This window comes from Phodopus roborovskii, unplaced genomic scaffold (genome assembly GCF_943737965.1).
Source record: "Phodopus roborovskii unplaced genomic scaffold, PHOROB, whole genome shotgun sequence".
Lineage (NCBI taxonomy): Eukaryota > Metazoa > Chordata > Mammalia > Rodentia > Cricetidae > Phodopus > Phodopus roborovskii.
This window is the reverse complement of record NW_026126599.1, coordinates 7,040,475-7,061,979: the sequence shown is the minus strand read 5'-3', so window position 1 is coordinate 7,061,979 and position 21,505 is coordinate 7,040,475. Positions and strand designations below refer to the sequence as shown.

Sequence of the window (21,505 nt, the reverse complement as noted above, 5' to 3'; positions counted from 1 at the left end):
TGAGTTTTGTCAGCCCTGAAGTGTAATGGGCACAGCAACTCCACAGAGGTCTTGTGAGCAGGCAGCACCTACCTTGGCATATTTGAGTATACAAGCCTGTGTTGATGGAGGAGCTCCTGATGACAGGGGTGCAGAGAGGACACTGTACCATGGGGCTGATCAAGACAGGGCCACCAGGCTAGCACCCAGGTGCTGCCACCACACACTCTCTTGGAGATAGTAAGGTTTGCTGTGTGTTATCAAAAGGGCCACTTTCTTTGCAAATATCATAATATGCTCTGAGACCCTTGCTAACCAGGCCCCAAGGGAGAGAAAAGTACTGCTGCACAGGGCCTTGGGGCAGAGGCCCAGTTGGAAGAGTGCTGGCCTGACATGCATAGGGAAGGCCCTGGGTTCCATCCCCAGCACCATAGAAGCCAGGCATAGTCAAACACACTTGTAATCCTAGCACTTGGGAGGTGTAAACCAGAGAAGATCAGTTGTTCAAGATTATTCTTGTTTGCAAAGTGAGTTCCAGGCCAGCCTAGGCTACATGAGACAGTTTCTAAAAGATAAACACATAAAAAAAATCACCTATCTGGCTGCTTCTGAATCATTCATTGATTCTGGTATTGGGAGACAGGGACTTGATACGTAGTCTTGGCTGGCCAGCCTATTATGTAAACCTGACTAGCCTCAAAGTTACAGCAATCCTCCTGTCTCAAGCCCCCAAGTAATTCTGCCACTCAGATTTGCATCTAGAATGATCCTTAGTCCTCACGATAGAAATATCTCAGGCTGGGCACAGGAATCTCTAAATCAAGATGACAGTGACCCCCTTTTCTCTGCTCATGGGTAGAGCACAGGAAAGAGCCTGGATAGGCCATGCCTCCAGAGCTTTGCCTGTCAGTGGAGGATTCTCTCCATGCTTCCGCAGCTATCCAGTACAGGGTTCTAGGCTCACCATCTTCACAGAAGGAATGTTGTGTTCCAAGAAGAGTCAACAGACAACCCTGTCCCCTGTGAGACACGTTATGTTGTTTGTTTTTACAATCCTCCTGCCTCAGCCCTTAGGATAGTAGGATTATGGGTGTACACTACATGCCTTGCTCAATAACTAGTTCTCTCTGGTTAAAGGTTATAGGGGGCAGTGCAGTTTAAGGGTCTGGGATCTAGGGCCTGACCCTAAAACTGAACTAACCTAATGAAGATGGATCTGTTCCTCTGCTAACAACAGAAAGAATACTAAGGAAAACAAGAACAAGAACAAAAACAAAGCACATTTGCACACTTGGAATTTTTAATTTTTTAGCAGACAATACACACTTCCCTTACCCTTTAAGTTAGTGTGACAATCTTCCATCATAAACTACTTAAAGAGAAGCTTTGGTCAAAAATGGAATGAGATAGCAAAATCAAAACAAAACAAAGAGAGAAACCCCTGCTGTCTTTAAAACCCACACTTCACCCACAACATCCACATAAACACACACTAGGTGCTTGATAGTGTGACAGTGTTTCCACGGACCAGCGATCCTTATCACCATGCGAACGAACGGCAGAGTGTGCACAGCCCTGTTCGTTCCTCATGCTGGATGGCAGGGGCTCCCTTGGCTTCACATTATCCGGAGGCCCTGGATGGAAGACTCCAGGGTCTTGAGAAAAGCAGAGCATTAGTCAGTCCTGAGGACTGGCTGTCATTTTCCCCTGCAGTGCCACACTGTTACACCCCCTCCCACTCCCTGGTAGGTACACTTGCACACCACCCTGTATGCTCCAGACCTTGGCTCCAGGCTGGTTCCCCAGGCCTGGCTGTTTCTGTCCCTAGTAGGCTCACACCACCACCTCACTTTTTTTTTTTTCCTTTTGTTTTTGAGACAGGGTTTCTCTGTGTAGCCCTGGCTGTCCTGGAACTTGCTCTGTAGACCAGGCTGACCTCAAACTCACAGAGATCCACCTGCCTCTTACTCCCAAGTACTAGGACTGAAGATATGGACCACTGTGCACTTTTTTTTTCCTAAAGATTCACTCATGTATTTTTATGTGTATAATGTTTGCCTGAAAGTATGTCTTGTATCACATGTGTTCCTGGTGTCTGTGAAGGTCAGAAGAGGGCACTGGATACTGGGAATGGAGTTACATGTGGTTGTGAACTGTCATGAGGATGCTGGGAAATGAAACCTGAGTCCAATCCAATGCAAGTGATCTTAACTGCTGAGCCACCACTCCGGACCCCTATACTATTCTTGTACTACCACACATACCGTGTGTGTGTGTGTGTGTGTGCGTGTGTGTGTGTGTGTGTGTGTGTGTGTGTGTGTGTGTGATCCATTTTTTCAGATCCTTGCATTACTGTGAAAGGGGTTAGGGGATAAAGGGAGGGCAGGGTCTTATTTTCTAGCACAGACTGGTGTCAAATTCAAAGCACTCCTTCTACCTCAGCTTCCCAAGTGTAGGTATTACAGGTGAGCTCTATGCCCAGTGGTATTTATTAAATGAATTGGTATAAACTATAAAAATATGTCTACATACAAAATGTAGGCTGGTGGCCACCACAGGACCTGCTTCAACAACATTCAAGTTTTCTTAGTACTCTCCTAACAAGTGTGAGGCCCTGGGTTCCATTCCCAATGCTGTATAACAAGAAGAAATACCTTGAAATCCCAAATTGTCATGGCTCCATCGATGCCAGTAGTGCAAAATTTTCGACAGTCTTGCTTGTCCACCTCATAAATTGACACCTGACTAAAAGAAAAGCAAAATCAAGAGATTGTGAGGTCTGTGGTGGAAGTGAGCCCCGTCCTCCTCACCTTCTGTAAGGTCCACCAAAGGACATGAGCTCTTTTCACTCTTGAATATTAACATGTCCATCAGCATTGGGCCCATCAGCTAGAGTCAGAAAATATCCCAAAGACAGTTGGGCTATACAGTAAGTTCCAGATTCATCAGGGTTACATAGCAAGATCCTGGGGGTGAGGGCCCTCACTAGCTTGAGATGTAGCTCAGTTGGCAGAGTGCCTGCCTAGAACACATGAGGTCCTGGTTGGGTCTCCGTTACCACACCAACTGTGTGTGTGTTGGTACGTGCCTATGGCTATGTGCCCTAGCACTTGGAAGGTAGAGGCAGAAAATAAAGTTTAAGGCCATCCTCAGTAACAGCAATTCTCTAGTCATCCCCCCACCACCACCTATTTAGTGAGTCTGAAACCAACCTAAGCTACATGAAATCCTATGTCAAAAACAGAGGCTGGGGGGCAGGGTGGCACAGGCCTTTAATACTAGCACTTGGGAGGTGGAGGCAAGATATGTGAATCATAGGCCAGCCTGGTCTACATAGCAAGCTCCAGGTCAGCCAAGGTACTATGTAGGTTGTGTGTGTGTGTGGAGGGGGGTGATTTTGTTACCATATGTCAGGAAAAGAAGGAGAGACCATGGCCTTACAGCATGTGACAGGTACATCAGGGCAGGGGCTCAGGAGTGATGCAGATGGAAAGAACTGTTTTGTATTTTTAAATACAGGCATGACAAGAGCATGACTGAAGCCAACTGGTCCCCTACAAGCCCTTTCAAATCCACCTGCCAGGACAGCCAGGGCATAAAAGCCAGAGCCTCCCTTGCATTTCAAATTTGTCTTCTTAGGGGCTGGTGCAATGGCTTGGTGGCAGAGCCCTTGCCTAGCAAGCCGTAGGCTCTGAGTTCAATCCTAAGTCCCAAACACCAGAGAATGAATAAATAAAATGACTCATTACAATGCCAGCGGCAGACAGCCACTTCTCCAGATTCTAGCAGAGCACAGAAGAAATAACCTGATAATCATGTGAAAGCGTCCAAGACTGTGGACAGTTTCGTTTTTCTCATCTCAGCTGTCCAGACTAGAGCCTACCCTTCTAGGAAGGCGACAGCAAGCTGTAGCAGAGACACTTCCCTACAGCCTGTAAACTAAGGATGGCTTTAACACATATTGCTATTGTTTTCATCTAATTTATTGTGTGTGTGGAGGTCGAAAGGCAATTTTGGGAGTCAGCTCTCTCTATAGCTTCTGGGAACACACTCAGTCTTGTCAGCAGCAAGCGCCTTTATCAATAAGCCATCTTGCTGGCACTTTACAAATACTCTTACCTCAGCCTCCCATTTACTGGGACTACAGGCCTGTACCATCATGCACAGCATGAGCCCACTCCTACACACACTGGTAGACTACTAGCCAGCTAGGCCTTCTCTGACAGGAGCCACCCTCCTCCTTCACCATGCCTGGTACCAAATGCACCTCAAAAGGCACAATGATGAGGTGGCGGCAGCTCATTTCTTGTTGAGATAGGATTTCACCATGAAGCTTTAGCTGGCCTGGAACTCACTATGTAGGCTATGTAGATCAGATTTGCCTTCAATTCACAGATTCACACCCTCCTCTGCCTCCTGACTGGTGGGACTAAAGGCCTGTGCCACCATATTCAGCCAACTCCTTTTGTCACAAGTTGAAAATAAGACCTTAGGTGGGAGGCACAGGCTAACTATTGCTCTCATCCCTTCAGGGATGCTGGGGCTTGTGGCACAGAGGGCTTTTATAAGGAAATGACAAGGAGTAGGCAGCTAGGCCAGTCACTTCTCTACAGAAGCCCAGTGCCCTGGCTCCAGGCCCCAGGTGGCTGGTGGCACCTACGTGATGCTGTTCTGGTGCAGTGTCTCCAGGGCTGTGTTGCGGTCCTCAGTTGTGGCTCTCTTGTCCATGTTGCGGAAGCGTTCCATGGCGGACATGTTGCGCTGGATGCTCTGTTTTGGGACGTCTAGCTTGGACACAAAGGTCAAACAGCCACGGTCGTCATAGTTAAAGAGCATCGGGCAGCAGTCGTGGCCCTGAAATGAAAGGTCAGTCACCCAGAGGGCCCCCTGCCCAGCTACCAACCCTCAGCAAGTGTTCCAGCTGTGGCCACTCCCAGCCACTGTTTCTCTGAAGGGATGTGCTCCTGGGTCTGCCAAAGAGAACACATTTTCCTGGCTTGCAGATGCATGTGGCATACTGCAAGGATTACAGATACTTACAGCAGCCACAACGCTGTTTTCTGAGACGAAGGACACACTCAGCAGTGGCAGGAACTCCGTTTTCAGAGTTGAAACCCTGAACACAAGAACACTTGTTACACTAGGGAACCACAGCCCTCGGCTTCTTCACAGACAGAGGACAACAAAGGCCCCTTTCTCACAGTGGCTTCTGCTGTAGTAGCCAACACTTCTCTAAAAAGAGACCCCTGACCTCCCACTGCAGGAATCTCAAGCATGAAGTGACCCTAAAGTGACCTTCAGAAACTGAGGCCTTGAGGCTGGGAATATACACGTGCAAGGCCCTGGTTTGACCCTAGAACCCTCTATCAATCAATCAAATAAAAGTAAAGGACTGGCTCTCTCTAGTCTGTGCCCTGCCTGTTACTAAGGCATTGCTATTCATGGCCTCAAAGAGTTCTTCCTTTCTGCCTTTGTCCCAGAGAGCTGGCTCTGTTCCTCTCATCCATGCAAGTCCTCAACTCTTGATTCTGACTGTCACCTCAGCCTACAATGGCTTTTCCTCTCTTACCTGCCATGGCTCTTCCCATTACTACTGCTGGTGAGCGAGTTCCAGTGCTACAGACACACTTGCTGGCAGCCATGTCCTGTGAGAGCCACCGCTATGAGATGAATCTTAGTCTCAGCCAGCTCACACTCAACAGCCGTGTGTGTGTGTGTGTGTGTGTGTGTGTGTGTTTGTGTGTGCACACATGCGCACATGCTCTTACAAATGTGAATATCAGTTATGGCAGAAAAACACCTAATGATAAATTAAACGCACCTCATTTTATGCCATTTTCTTAATGTGACTGTGAATGCTAGTGCATGTGGAGGCCAGGGCAGGATACCTGATGTCCTGTTCTGTCACTCTGCTTCTGTCTGAGTCCCTAGAAAGGCTCTCTCACTGAACCAGAAACTCAGTGTTCTGGCTTACAGGCTGGCCAGCAAGCTCCCAGGGTCTTCCTGTCTCTGCCCCTCAATGCTGTGGTCACAGACATGTAGTCATGCCTGACTTTTACGTGGTTGCTGGAGATTAAACTCAGGACTTATAAAATGACTCTTATCCACTAAGCCACCTCCCCAAACTACAGGATGCATTTTTGAAAGCTAAATGCTGGCAGGCAGTTGGTATACACTTTTGATATCAGCATTTGGGAGGCAAAGGTGGGTGGACCTGGAGTGCCAGCCCAGTCTGAGCTCCATAGTGAGCTTGAGGACAGCCTGGGCTCAGAGAGACCCTATCTCAAAACACATCCATATACCTCCATCCAAACAGCTAACTGTGTGTGTCTCAGGAGACCCCTTAATCAAGCAGCTACAGAATTGAAGGACTGACAATATCCAAAGCTCATGCTGTGGCATATTTATGCTAGAGATGGGGAGGGTGGAGAGGACAGAGCTGTAATGGGCAGCTTACTAGTGAGAATGAGTGCAGAGACACACGACAGTAGCAAGTGCTGAAAACCGTAAGTGCTTCAACGCCCAGTACAGAACCAGCACTGCCATTAAACACCACTGAGAGTAAAAAGGAAGATGAGTGTGTGAAGTGCAGGACACAGCCCTATTGTGCCTAAAACAAAGGACTCTGTGTGTATGTGTGTGTGTGTGTGTGTGTGTGTGTGTGTGTGTGTGTGTGTGTAACAACAGGACAACTTGGGGCAGTCAGTTTCTTCCACCATGAAATGGATACCAGGGATCAAACTCAGGTCATCAGTCACCTTTACCCACTGAGCCATCTCCCCAGTTTCACATCTTACTATGTAGTCCAGGCTGGACCCAAACTCATGACCCTACTGCCTCAGCTTCCTAAATGCTGGAATTACATGCTAGCACCACCAGGCCTGGCTTATAAAACTGCATTTATTTGGGAGGCTAAGACAGGAGCTCATAAACTTGACACCAGCCCAGGTTACATAGTGAGTTCCAGATAGTATTTTTAACAAGGGTGACCTTTCACAAAAGAACTCCTATAGTAAATTCAGTTTAGGAGAGAGAATATCACCTCTGCAATGTCATGTTTTATGCTTCTCACCATGACACAGAGTGGCCAGTCAGGAGACCTTCATAAAATGTTTTTCTCAGCCAGGCAGTGGTGGCGAATGCCTTTAGTCCCAGCACACAGGATGCAGAGGCAGGTGGATCTCTGTGAGTTAGAGGCCAGCCTGATCTACAGAGCTAGTTCCAGGATGGCCTCCAAAGCTACAGAAAAACCCTGTCTCGAAAAAAAACAAAAAGAAAGCTTTCCTTAGCTACCCATGGGGAAGGGCTCACAGCAAAGAGCAGAGACTCCTAAGAGAAGGGCTCCAGGCTTCTTCCTTTGCTACGGAGCAAGCTTTTACTCCCATATCTGATAGTGCTTCAAGGCTGAGAGGGTGACACACTCATGAATGAGTCACTTGCAATCAGGTTCTTCCAGCAGACTTCCAGAATAGCATGAAGGCAACATTGTTCTCTGACTGTGTGGAATAAGAGTAGATTGCCTTTCTAATTTTTGGGTGGTGTAAGCGAAAAGAATTGAAAGTGTGTGCATGCCAAGCAGGTGCAACAGCCTGAGTCCTGGCTTTTTGAGACAGGGTCTCAGTATGTAACACAGGCTGGCCTTGAACTCATGATCCTCCTGCCTCTACCTCCTGGGTGCTAGAAGTACAGATGTGAGCTACCATGCCTCACTCAGATTTCCCTGAAGGCTGATGGGTAACACTGATATCAGGAAATAGTCACAGACTTCTTAGTGCTGTCCTCCAAGCCTAACAGCCATCATCTTCATCAGAGAAGCTGTGACTATTTTCCAGAGACCCTCATGGTCAGGCCTGTTGGCAATGCCTAACAGGAGGGGGCAGGGCTACTGAACCCTCACCTGAGGTTCCAGCTGCTCTATTCTGTGCCTCTCAGCTAGCTGTATATCATTCTGCCCTAACTGCAGATGGTCTAGGAAGAGGCTAGAGTGTATTGAGTGTGTGGAGCTAGGTGAAGCCTGGGGGGAGGGGACAATCCTATCTATGCCTCTACAGACAAGCCATCATATCATCCATGGCAGGTGAGATTATCCAGTAATGTGCCTGCTTTGGGGTCACCCACATTCTGTGCCTGAGCCCAGGAAGCTCACTGCCTGGGAAGCTGGACCTCGGTGGGATCATCCTTTGGTTATCCTGTGCACACTGCCTCGAGGGAACAGGTGCTTGTTCACACCTCCCCCAGGAAAGGCTCACAGGACACAGAATAGCCTGGCTTTTCCTAAGGCACAGTTGTTAACAGCACACCAGGAGGGTCTTCAAAGGGACACTACCAGTGTTTCCACCAAGACAGTTTCCAGAAGTCCCAAGTCCTCAAAGTCCCAAGTCCTCAAAGTCTTCCACAGGTACTGAATACCCGCCTGGAACTTTAAAGGCAGCTGCAGCTGTTGGGGTATTTGAAAGACACCAGGGAAAGTGGCCTTGGTGTGCTGCTCAGAGCTTCCACCCAATGCCAAATACTCACTGCACACTTTTCGAGGCATCAGCAACGGACACGGTACTGTCATGGCTGACCCAGGCCAGGCGGCTCCCACTGGCAGAGAAGCTGACCCCATGTACCCAGCCGCCAGTGCCGCTGCCACCAAACTCAGACATCAGCTGACCAAAAGGCATCTTGCTGCCCCAGGGCGTGCTGGCTGGCTTCTCATCAACCTCTTTGATGTAGGCAGAAAACACTCTGTTGTTCAAAACATAGTAAATGAAGAAAAAAGTAAATGAAATTTGGTGAATATCTATATATTCACTATCTATCCATCTAAAAGGGCCACTGGCAGCTACCAGAAGGCAATGTGGAACAGAGGGGTCAGCCTGAAAGTGAACAAAGCATGATGGGCAAGGTCAGATTCACGGGTGACTCTAGATGGAAGGGTTGGGGGTCTGATAATCACATGTGAGGAGGTGCTGCTTCAGATTGTATTCACACTGAAGCACCCTTTTCTGTTTCCTACAACACTCCAAGTACACACTCCAAGAGGCCCACAGTTAGTGGCAGGAGAGGAAATTGTTGCTGCCCAAAACAAGCCAGGTATCAACTCACTTAAAGACAGATGAGTTGGTAAACTTCGAGGTGCACACCTTTAATCTCAGCACTCAAGCGGCAGAGGCAGGATGATGTCTTTGAGTTCAAGGCCAGTCAGGATTATATATCCCAAAAAGGGGCAGAGGGAGTTGGGGAGCCAGGGAGATGGCCAATCAGTGAAGTGCATGCTGAACAATCACGAAGAAAGTCTGGATCCTCACAACCCACATAAAAAGCTGCTTAATGGCAGCATGTGTCTGTACCCCAAGCACTGAGTAGGGCAGAGACAGACCCTGGAGGCTCACTAGCCAGGCAGTCTAGCTGAAGCAAAAACACCAGTTCAGTTTTGAGAGTCCTAGTCTCAAAAAATAAGGTGGAGAGGACAGTGAATGAGGCTGGCTCTTGTCTTTACACATGCACCCACCACACAGAGATAAATAAAAGTGGCTCCATCACAGTCAATGTCCTCAGTCTTTTTCCAACTCCTTGTCTCTAGTTCTCCACAGCTGGAGAGAGACAGATAGATAGACACAGCACAGGTTACTTCTGCCCTTGGAACTACTGACACTCTGCCTAAAGATCCCTGGCCTGGGTGACCTGCTGTGCCAGCGAATCTGTTGCAACTCCTGCTTACCCCCAGGGCCAAGTCCACCATATCCATTGCTACTTGTTCTTTTAATCAATGTGCATTGGTTCACTAGCTCACTTCCCTCCCTCCTTCCTTCCCTCTCTCCCTTTCTCTCTCTCTTTAGATGGGGGTCTTATACAGACTAGCCTGGCCTCAAAGTCACTAGGTAGCCAAGGGTGACCATGAACTCCTGATCTCCCTGCCTCTACATCCAGAGTGCTAGGATTACAGGCACGCAGCATCATGCCTGGCTTACAGTGTTGGGGATGGGACCCAGGCACTCTACCTGCTGAGTCACACCCCCTGCCCCAGCTCCTTTCCTAGACCATAAGTTCCCTTCATTATTGGTCCCTCACAGTGCTATTACAAGCCTTGCAAAGCAAGGAAGCCCGTGGACACCTGTCTAAGCTGAACAATGGGCAGTTCAAGTTTCAGTGCTCACTCATCCCCACCTGCACTTGAAGTCACAGGAGCCTGCAGCCAGCAAAACGTTGTTGGGATGCCAGTCCAAGCTGAGGACTGTGGAGCGAATCGGCTTCTTAATGTGCTTGCTCACCCACCTAAGAAAAGAAAAGAAAAAAAAACTAGTTTACACTGTCCTCACAAACACCCCAATAAACCCATTTCAAATCAAATAGCTAAACTACATGTGTATAAATACAGTTTAAATTCGGGAATCCACAAGAAATGTTAGTTACATTTATTGAAGTAAATCCCATAAATACAATTATTTTTAATGTCCTAATGATTTATCTGATGTCCTTTCATGTCTGCCTGAGTCCTTTTTTATGGGCTACCTACAATGCACGGCTGCTCCTGATGAAGGGTGGTCCATATGCTTGCTCTCTTAGACAAGAACTTCCTATACATAGTTCAGACTGATCTTGAACTTGCTACGTAGCCCAGACTGGTCTCAAATTCCTGAATGCTAGGATTACAGGTGTGTGCACCACACCTGGCCTGATGAAACTTCATATCTGGAACCACAGGAAAGTCTAATTTACCTACACAGGGGAAAATCTCTCAATGAACACAAACAGCAAAAAGTTACTGTGTTTGAAGCTCAGTCAAGAGGAAATGTTTCCTATATAAATTAAGAAAAGTCAGGGCTGGAAAGGGAAGGATGGAAATTCAGGAGATAATGAAGGGTAGGAGGAAATAACAGAAGAAAGGAAGTAGGGGAAGAAGGAAGGGAAAGAAAGGACAGGAAAGATGTGGGAACTAAGTTGTGTGCACAGGAAGGAGGAATTCAGAGAGAGAAACCACTTTCTGGCCCAGAAAGGGGCCACTACAGCTAAGCCCAGAGCCTCACCAGGGACCCAAGAGCACAGACATCCAAGCATGAACTATACAGAGAGGAACAAGAGAGGGCACAGCATTGCTCACCAGTCATTTTCAGACTCAAAGTAACAAACAGAGATGAGCCGGGCCCCACTCCCCACAGCAAACTTGTTCTCCAGTGGGGACCACTTCACAAAAGTGGCAGCTCGGTTAATCCTCAGGATCACTAGGGTGGGCTTCCAGATGCCATCTTTCTGACTCCAGACGTAGGCATTTCGGTCCGCCCCACAAGTGACGATGCGGTCGCTCTTAGGAGCCCAGTCAATACCTGCAAGTGAGGAACAGGTCACTTGCCATACCTGGCCAATGACAGGTGACTGGGCTGTTGGCAGTAAGACCTGGGCATGAGTAACAGTAGGCTTGTTGGTTCCCTCCCATACCCCTCCCATCTGTGACTATCACCTCACTTAAAACAGGACTGTTCTCTCCCAAGTATCTGGGAGGACTTAGAATCCTTGATAGGACAGCTAGAACAAAACTGGGGAATTCTGTGTTTTCTTTTGAGACAGGGTATCAAGAAGCCCAGGCTAGCCTTGAATTCACTGTGAAACTGAGGACACTTTAAAACTCCTGATCTGTCCACCTCTGCCTCCTAGTGTTGGATGATAGGCACCTCCATGTTGCTGCTGCTTCTTTTTTTTTTTAAACAATTAAGATTTCTATAATAAAATAGTTTTGGGTTTGCTTTGTTTTTGCTTATGTCTTTGCACATGTTCCCACATGCCTGTAGAGACCTAAAGTTGTCATCAGGAGTCTTACTTGATCATTCTCCACCTTTATTTATTGAGGTAGGATCTCACTGAACTCAAAGCTCATCAGTTCCTGCTAGTCTAGCTACATAGCTTGTCCTGGAGATCCCCAACTCTTTCTTTCAGAGAGCTAGGATTATGGGCAGCAGCCTGCTCAGCATCTATTTGGAATCTGAAGAGCTGAACTGCAGTCCTCACATTTTATCTACTGAGTTGTCTTCTCAGCCCAGAAAAATATTTTTAAGAACTAGCTGAGCAGGCAAGTGTGGTAGCACATAACTTTAATCCCAGCACACAGGAGGAAGAGAAAGGCAGATCTCTATGAGTTCAAGGTCAACTTGGTCTACATAGAGAGTTCCAGGCCATCTAGGGCATGTGACCCTATCCCCCCCCCCAAAAAAAAAGTAGTAGTTAAGACTGGGGAATAAACTCAGAGAACACTCTAGAACTCTGTCATATGCTACACTCTGTTCTGTGAAATGCTAACAGGCTTTTCTAGAACTTTTCAGGTGCCCCCCCCCCAAATATTTATGGTCTGAGAGAACACTGTTAATCCTAGGTCTGCTAGAGGTATAGTTAGACTTCTCCAAGTTCTTCATATCTAAAAGATGCCATCAGAAAAAGAGGTCCACGTTCAAAGGACCTCAAAAGACGTAGAGAGAAAATAGTAACTAATCATTATATGGTTGTGGCCCAGGTGTTACACAGCACTCTGGTAGTATATAGAGAGCTCTAAACCTGCTTTGTAAATGGGATGAGCCAGGAAAGCCAGAGCTAGACCCTGTGAAGCATGAGCACCAAGGAAATTTGGGGCTGGCTGTCTTTGCTGTGGGATATATCTTCCTTTGTGTTGTTTTAGGAGCCAGAACAACTTTCAACAATACTGAACAACTTAGCCAGGTGCCATTAATTTCAGGACTCTGTAGGTTCAAGGCCAGCCTGGTCTACACAATGAGTTCTAAGACACCCAGGGCTACATAGAGACACCCTGTCTCAAAAAAAAAAAAAAAACCTGGGAGGGACAGAAGAAGGGAGGGAGGGGAAGAAGGGATGCAAACTCAGTGACTATGGGGCTTGAAATGCAAAGGCCCACTTAATGTGATGAGGCTCTTTACTTACAGAGGAGGGTGTGTCATTTGGAAACAGCACACTGGGTCAGCAGCTGCATTACCTGTGATGTGTCCGTTATGTTCCTTCAGCTCATGAGCTTTCATCCACTGGCTCCCATTCTTCTTGTAGATGTGCACTTCATGATTATTGGGGCTAAGGGCGATCTCTAAGGAAAGAATTAAGCAGGACTGTTAAAATTTTGCCATCCATTGTTACTACCTGCCGTGCTGGAGTTTGAATCCAGAGACTTGGGACTGCAGGGATCTATCACTGAGCTAGGTCCCAGCCTCTTCTTTTTTTCACAGGCAGAATCTCACATAGTAGTCCAGGTAAGTCCTGAATTCCTGCATTGCTTTCCAAGTGCTGGGATTTCTGGCATGAGCCACCATAACTAGCCAAAATGCAAAACTTTTGACCCTCATGTTGGTATTTAACAATTTTTGGATCTCTAAGCATTTTAATTTGTGATTTTTCATATTAAGAAAACTTAATCTCAGCTAGTAAATGGTGGCACACACCTCTAATCCCAGCACTCAGGAACCAGAGGCAGGCAAATCTCTTGAGTTCAAGGCCAGCCTGGTCTGCATAGTGAATTCAGGACAGTCAAGGCTACATAGAGAAACCTTGTCTCAAAAAACACACACACACACACACACACACACACACAAGACTCAATTTGAAATTAGACAAAATGACTAGTGCATAGGTGAATACCAGATTCATATATTTTAAAATGGTAAATTTTTTATTTTTTCACAAGACTGAAATATATAAATTCTTAAAATGCCTACATGTGAGATGTACCAAAAGTACCAAAAAAGAGGGCTAAAGATGTAGCTCCATGACAGAGTATTTGTCTAGCACTGGAGAGATGATAGTGGGGTCAATGCTATTACACACACACACACACACACACACACACAAAATTAGGGGCTGGAGATACAGCTCAGTTGGTATGTGCTTGCGATAAAAACAGGAGGATCTGCGTTTGATCCCAGAAATCCATGTAAAAGCTGGGTGTAGTAGCACATTTCTATAACCTCAGCACTGTGGTGGGGGTGTAGATAGGAAGACATTTGGATCTTAATGGCTGCTGGTAGGCCAGCCTAGCCAAACTGAAGTGCTCCAAGTGTAGTGAGAGACCCTGTCTCAAAAAACAAAGGGTGGTGAGGCGCAGTTAAGGCAGACACCGGACAGGGACCTCTGGCCTCCACATACCCCACCCACACCTAAAAGCAGCAGGAGATTCAAAACACACTTACGGGTACGATCCCTGTTCCAGGCATGACAGGTGATTGGCTCTAGCAGAAACTGATGCAGAGACATGATTCGTAAGAGTTTTCAAAGGTCAGAAAGCTGTAATGAGCAAGAGAAAAGAGAACATTACAATGAGTGTTGAAGTTGTCAGAGGAGCCAAAACTATTTGGGGATAGATACCATATTGATCTCTCACTAAACAAGACTCAATCTCAGTGAAAAACTAATCCCATAATTAGAACCACCAGTGTAGAACCTATTCTCAAGGGTCATCAATGGACTCTCAAATCACAGGTTAAAGACTGTGATGGAATGGGAGGGGGATATTCAAACTACCACTCCACACAGGACTTACTAATTACAAGGAAACACGCATTCACAATAAAGAAGTCAGGTAGTCACTACCTCCACCAAGTGATCAAACCTGCAACTACAGCACATATCTTGAAAACAAAGATTTGTCATCTACACCAGGAAACTTGTAAGAACAAAACAGATAGTCAAGGTGAAAAGGACTGGGAATATATGTAGCTTAATGGTATAGTGCTTGCCTAGAATGTGGAAAGCCCTGGGTCCAATCACCAGCGAAGAAAGAGAGGACTGGGGGCTGAAGAAATGGCTCAGTAGTTAGGAGTGTACATTGCTATTACAGAGAATCCAAGTTAAGTTTCAGCACCCACAATGAGCAGCTCACAACCACCTGTAACTCCAGCTCCAGGGACCTGGTATCTTCTGGCCTCCATAGACACCTGCACTCACAAGGACATAACCCCAGAGACATACAATACAAATAATTAAAAAAAAAAAAAAAAACCCTACCAAGTGAGGTGGCATTCACCCTTAGTCTGAGAAGAGGCAAGAGGAACTCTGGGAGTTCAAGGCCAGCCTGGTCTATATAGTGAGTCCCAGAACAGCCTAGGATACAGAGTAAGACTGCCTTAAAAGAAAGTCAGTCAATCAGTCAGTCAGCCAGTATAACGAGAAGTTACAGGACCAACCTATATAAACCTTGGAAGACGATCAACCCAGTTATGAAACTATGAAGTAAATATGCTGAACATATTTACTGTAAATCCAATTGAAACCTGGATCTTAGTTTCAGTTTATGGGAGATAAAGGGAGAAGCAACACCAAGAAATGAAGTCAAAACTGATGGAGGTCTCTGGAGGTGCTCAATGGTTACAGTGCTGTGTACAGTGCATGTGTACAAGAGAGATGACCAGTGATTTCTGGAGAGCCTCTGTCTCAAACAGGGTGGAAGACTGACACCCAAGGCTGTCCTTGGCTTCCGGTCGTGCCTTGGCACATTCCCATGCATGCAAACACACACACAAACACATGCTCACACTCTGTTTCTGTCTCTTTCTCTCCATAAATTAAAAATCCCAGAGATGCCTCCTAGAGAACAACTTGCCTGGATTATTTTAAGAGGCAACATGGACAGGTATGGTAGCAAACAGCTGCAATCCCAGCACTTGGGAGGCAGAAGGAAGAGTCTGTACTAGATTTCAAAAGAGCTATGAAAATCAAATTTCATAAGACAGTTGATTATAATTGGCATGTTTAAAAATAACCATAAAAGACATGTGTTGTATAACAAATTCGAATTTGAGCTCAACTATTATATAACAGCATAAAATGATTTTAATTTCCTAGCTGTGATAATGGTATTGCCTTAGGTAAGATCACATCTTAGCCATTAGGAGATAAACTGATCATGTGTTTGGGACGAAATGTGCTTTCTTCTCACTACTGGAATCACTATGTAGACCAGACTGACCTCAAACTCACAGATCCTCCTGCCTCTGCCTCCTAAATGCTGTGATTAATGTCTCTTCATTTATGACAGGGTCTTACTATGTAGCCCAGACTGACTTCCAATGAACAATTCTCCTGCCTTAGCTTTTTGAATGCTGGAAGAATTGCAGGCATGTGCTACCATGTCCAGTGAGATAGGAATTCTGACACCAGCAGAAAATGAATGGAAGAGACACTAGAAGGGTGTGAGGCAAACAACAGGTGAACCCGATCAGCAAAACTCCAAGTGCCTGTGGCATGGAAAAGCAACACTCCGCTCAAGGAATCCAAAGGTCAAAAACTAAAAACCACCTGATATCTATCTTCAACTGACACTCTACTCAAGAGTAAAGATTTTTGGTGGATGTAGTGGTCTTACATCTGTAAATCCAAGACTTTGAAGGTGGAGTCAAAAGGATCCAGAATTCAAAGTCATCCTCAACTACACAGCAAATACAAGGTCAGCTTGAGCTACATGAGACTACCTCAAAAAGCCAAAGAAAGCCAGGCAGTGGTGGTGCACACCTTCAATCCCAGAACTCATGAGGCAGAGGCAGGTGGATCTCTGTGAGTTCCAGGACAACCTGGTCTACAGAGCAAGTTCCAGGGCAGGCTCTAAAGCAATACAGAGAAACCCTGTCTTGAAAAAGCAAACAAACAAAAAACCAGTCCCCCAAAAAAGAGTGAAATGTTTATTATTTCTTTTCTTTTCTTTTTTTTTACTTTCTCACATTCTAGAAAGCAAATTGTGACTCATAAAGAGCCTTTAACTTGACTTTCATCTTAATTAACCTACTGGATTTTGTTTTTTAAAGTTTTAACATTTTAAAATTATGTGTGTGGGGAGGTGTGTGTCTTGAGGTGTGTCTGTCTGTCAGTCTGGGTTTATATATCCAAGTGGAGTATCTGCAGGAGCCAAAAGAGGGCGTTGGATCCCTGAAGCTGGAGTTACATACAGTTATGAGTTGATTGATTTGGTGCTAGGAACCAAATGTGGGTTCTCTGTGAGAGCAGTGTGTGTTCTTAAATGCTGAACCATCCCTCTAGCTCCTAATTTAGTGCAAAGTAAAGGACTCAGCACTTTGCATGTTAGGCCTTACTTAGAAATTACAAAAAAAAAAAAAAAAAAAAAAAAAAAATTAATGAATTCATGTGAGACTGCCTAATTTATTTCTAAAAACAAACTTCCAATGGGATGTAGTAGTACACTGGGGGCGGGGGGCCGAAGCAGGTGGATCTCTATGACTTCTAAGCCAGCCTGATCTACAAAGTGAGTTCCAAGGCAGCCAAGGTTACATAGTAAGACTCTAACTCTAAAAAAATAAACAAATTTCAAGACTGCATATGCCTGTAATTTCAGCACTCAGAAGACAGAGAACAGGAGACTCACTACTAGTCAGAATTACACGGTGAAACCTTATCTCAGAAGAAATAACCAAGGGCTAGTAAGATGGATGACTCGGTGAATAAAGGTACTTAGTGCCAAGTCTAATGACCTGAGTCCAGTGCCTACAATCCCTAGGGTAGGAAAAAGCCAAGCTGTACTCTGACTTCCACATATGTACCATGACACATGTGGACCTACACTCATACATACAAAAAAATAAATGTGCATTTCCCAAGCAAACAAAACAACTTCCAGATGCACACTACACGAAGTCTCTCCTTGTCTGATATCTGATATGCTTATTCTAATTTTGTCACATAGTAAACTCAAAACAACATCTTGTGGGGTAGGGGAGAAAGTTCAGTGGTTAGGAGCACTTGCCGCTTGCTGGGCAGTGGTAGTACATGCCTTTAATCTCACTACTTCAGAGACAGAGGTAGGCAGATCTCTGGTCTACAGAGCAAGTTTCAGGCCAGGTTCCAAAGCTACAGAGGGGGAGGAAAGGAGGAGAAAGAGAAGAAAACCCAGATATGCTTGTTGTGGAATAATTTTAACTACGTAAAGGTGTGTTACATTTGCTTATGCTACATTGTTTAACTATGTAAAGATATGTTGTACCTGTTTATGCCACATTTAATTATGTAAAGATGTGTTGGTGTTTCACCTTGCCTGCCTAAAGCACCTGATTGGCCTAATAAAAAGCTGAATGGCCAATGGCTAAGCAGTAGAGGGATAGGCGGGGCTAGCTAGAGAGAATAAGTAGGAGTAGGAATCCTGGCTCAAGGGGAGAGTGAACAACCAAGAACTAAAGGGAGATGTCGGGGCCAGCCAGACACGGAGGAAGCAAAAAAGCAGGACATACAGAATGAAAGAAATGTAAAAGGCCCTGAGACAAAACATAGAGGAAGAGAAGCAGGTTAAATTAAGTTATAAGAGCTAGTGGGACAAGCCTAAGCTAAGGGAGACCACTTATAACTAATAAGTCTGTGTGTCATGGTTTGTGGCCTGGCGGTCGAGAAAACTTGCTACACACGTCTTTCCTTTATAAATCATTTGGCTATTTTAAGCCTGAATTTTGTACCATGTAAGGTAAACCTTCATACATATGTTGATAATTTTAATCTCTACATTGCAGGTAACATTTAAGCCATGTTTGATCTTAACGAGGCTCAAGAGGAGAAAAGGGAACACCACAGGTGATGATATGAACTGCACAGTTTTGCAGGGCACTCAGTAGGCAGAGGCAGAGGCAGAAAATCTCTGAGTTCTAGGACAACCAGGACTAAGACCCTGTCTCAGACAAAACAAAACAAACAATATCAGGCTTCTGTGGTCCATGTCTAGCACTGAGGGATGAAAAGGACTAAAGAAATAGGATGACTCCATAGGTTCCCACTCTCTTCAATTACCACTTAATATAGTCTTTTCTTCCTGTGGTGCTGGTGAGCCAACCTCTGCACTGTGCACACCACGTAAGCGCTCTACCAACTCAACTATAATCCCAGCTTTCAAGTGGAGTCATTCTAAAGGATGGCTAGCCATGGCTTTGGAGACAAGGAGACCTGAGTTGGAATCTTGGCTGGTTAAGTCACTTTTCATCTGTCATATAGGTCTCCAAGTGACATCACAGGACTAATGTCAGGAGGATTAAATGAGATAGCACATAAAAGCATGTCAAAACAAAACCAGCCCAAAACTGATCTTAGTACACTAGTTCTCTGATCTTTTTAGTTGTAAGCCTAGCCTTTAATGGTGGAGCCACCTTGGTAGCCCAGTAAATTAGTTCTCTTTCTTCCTCTGATGCAAAGCTTGGGAACACCCCTAGAACATGAACTTGAAAAGGTTGACATATGTTGGTTTCTTGGCCCCACTCCACTGGAGCTTGACAAATTCACATTAGTTGGAATTTCCATTCCTTGTTAGGGTCAATTTCAAGTCTGTGATTCATCTAGTTTCTAATCGCTGCTCTCATTACCCAACTCACCCAGCAACACCAGGTACTCCAACAAGGTCACCACACCCTACCAATGTTCAGACAGGCTTCACTCCAAATTCCAGCTTCATCAGACCATTCTATACTTGTACCCAATTTGTTTTGAGGTAACACTAGATATTTAGATCAAAACACCATCACCCATCCTCCTAAGAGGTTTCCAATTTCCAGGATCCCCAGTTGGGTACAGCAGATAAAATGGAGAAGGCTCCCAGATACTCTGAGTTAGGAAGCAGCCACCAAGACAAGCTCTAACAGGGCAAACACCTAAAACTGGTAACTTCTAGAGGCCCGAAATCCTAAGGCCAACATGGAAATAAAAATATTAAGTGAAACTGGCTGAGTGCTGCGGCACACGCCTTTAATCCCAGCACTCAGCAGGCAGAACCAGTCGGATCTCTTGTGAGTTCAAGGACAGCTTGGTCTACAATGAGTTCCAGGACAGCCAGGACTGTTACACAGAGAAAACTCTCTCAAAAAACAAATAAAGATTAAACTAAATTGATAAAAGAGGTCACAAAGTAGGTCATTTCAGTAAACTGGGCAACAAGTAGATAGGAGAGAGACTCCCGAGCCACAACATAACAACAAATGGTTTATAATCAGAGATCCTAAGCTACAATTTATTAAGTGCCTACCATATTCCCAACAGTGTTGAGTATTTGAATGAGGCCAGAAAAATAATAAATGCTAGTCTTCAAGTCTGAAGAAAGAGAAGAAAGGAAAGGAAGGCAGATGCTTGTAGAACGTCTAAGAAGCATTTATATTCATATTTGAACAGCTTCTCTGGGCCAGGAATTACTACTGTAAGCAACTTGAGCAAATAAACTCACTTAGACCTAATAAAAACCAAATAGACTAAGAATCGACTTGCTGCAGCTGGGGAAACCAAGGCACCAAGAAGCAATCTTCCCAGGGTCACCTGACAAAGTGGCAGAAGAAATGGGGACTCTCTGCAGTGAATAGGAGGGGCAACCCTGACCGGGGCAGGGGGGCGGGAAGGGCTAGAACAGAGGAATCTTAAGGTTACTCCAAAGATGGCTTTTCTCTTGTTGAGGAGAGTCCCCCCAATAACTGAGGGATCACAGGCTGGTCTAGTCAACATCCTAGACGTTGAAGAGATGAACAGAGACTGGTGACAAGCCATCGGGGGAGATCGGCCGTCTAAACCAATTTTACAGATGTGGTAAATGCTCACAGTAGGGGGGGCGAATGGTACTGTGTGGGTGTCGGAGGCCAAGCTGTCTATTCTCTCATCCGAGACGGAGGGCAGCTGGAAAGTGCTCAGAAACACTCGATCTGTGTGTATGGGGGCACCAGGGACTCGGGGTCACCACGAAGATCGCAGATGCCGGCCCCCTCAGGTCGAGACCCGGTGCCTAAGTGCTCCGGGCCCGCCGCCCCCGCATCCCATAGAAGATGCGAGAAATGGAGACGACCCGGGCCAGGCGCTCGGCCCTGCGGCCCCTTACCTGGGGTCGGGGCGGTCCAGAGGGCCGGAGCGGACGATTCGCGGACTCTGGTCAGTCGACGCGAACAGGCTCCGGCGGGCGCGGACGGAGGAGGGAGGCCCAGAGGGAGCGGCTGACAGATCCCGGAAGTGGCCAGGGCGCCTGCGCAGCGCGGCCGCGCAGGTGGCGAGCGCAGGCGCAGAGCTCAGCGCGCGTTGGGAGGCTGTGTGCGAACAGCTGCTGTCGCTTCGGTGAGGCCGCCACATGTCAGCGCTCGGGTGTGCCTGTGGAACATATATTTTATATATGTACATATACCTATGTACGCGATCCTGAGCCATGGCCCAGGTATGAAGTGTTGGCAGCTTCTCAAGGGCTTTTTGTTGTAAATAACTGAGGATTAGGTTCTCTCGCGCCTCGTGGGTCTAAGGAGCAATTCAAATCCTAAAAAAAATATATGTTTAATTGTGTGGATGTGAGTGTTAATGTGTACATGTGAGTGTAGGTGCCCTTGGAGGCCAGAAGAGGACAGCAGATCCTCTTGGAGCTGGAATTGTATGCTCCCCGATGTGGGTGCCGGGAACTGAACTCGGGTCCTCAGCAAGAGCAGTACAGTGGTGTGTGTGGGCTAAAACATCTCTCCATCCTCTGTAGCTAAATCTGTGCCCCTCATAGCAGTTGGGTCATGGCAGACCACTTTCTGCCTGGAGTGCTACCTCTGCCTACTCGAGAGTCTCCTTG

At 46.2% G+C, this 21,505-nt stretch overlaps 1 protein-coding gene across 1 annotated transcript; it reads right to left on the bottom strand.

The window, feature by feature from the left end:
• Positions 1-1,258: 1,258 nt before the first annotated feature.
• On the bottom strand, positions 1,259-20,933 carry Arpc1a (actin related protein 2/3 complex subunit 1A). The gene is made up of 10 exons (XM_051205476.1): positions 20,786-20,933; positions 14,142-14,235; positions 12,941-13,045; positions 11,066-11,288; positions 10,132-10,239; positions 8,497-8,709; positions 5,020-5,095; positions 4,640-4,833; positions 2,634-2,724; positions 1,259-1,634 (listed from the first exon to the last, which is right to left on the bottom strand). Exons 2-10 carry the CDS (start codon positions 14,203-14,205, stop codon positions 1,596-1,598), a joined length of 1,113 nt encoding a protein of 370 aa, XP_051061433.1. The 5' UTR covers positions 14,206-14,235; positions 20,786-20,933; the 3' UTR covers positions 1,259-1,595.
• Between the last annotated feature and the right edge of the window lie 572 nt (positions 20,934-21,505).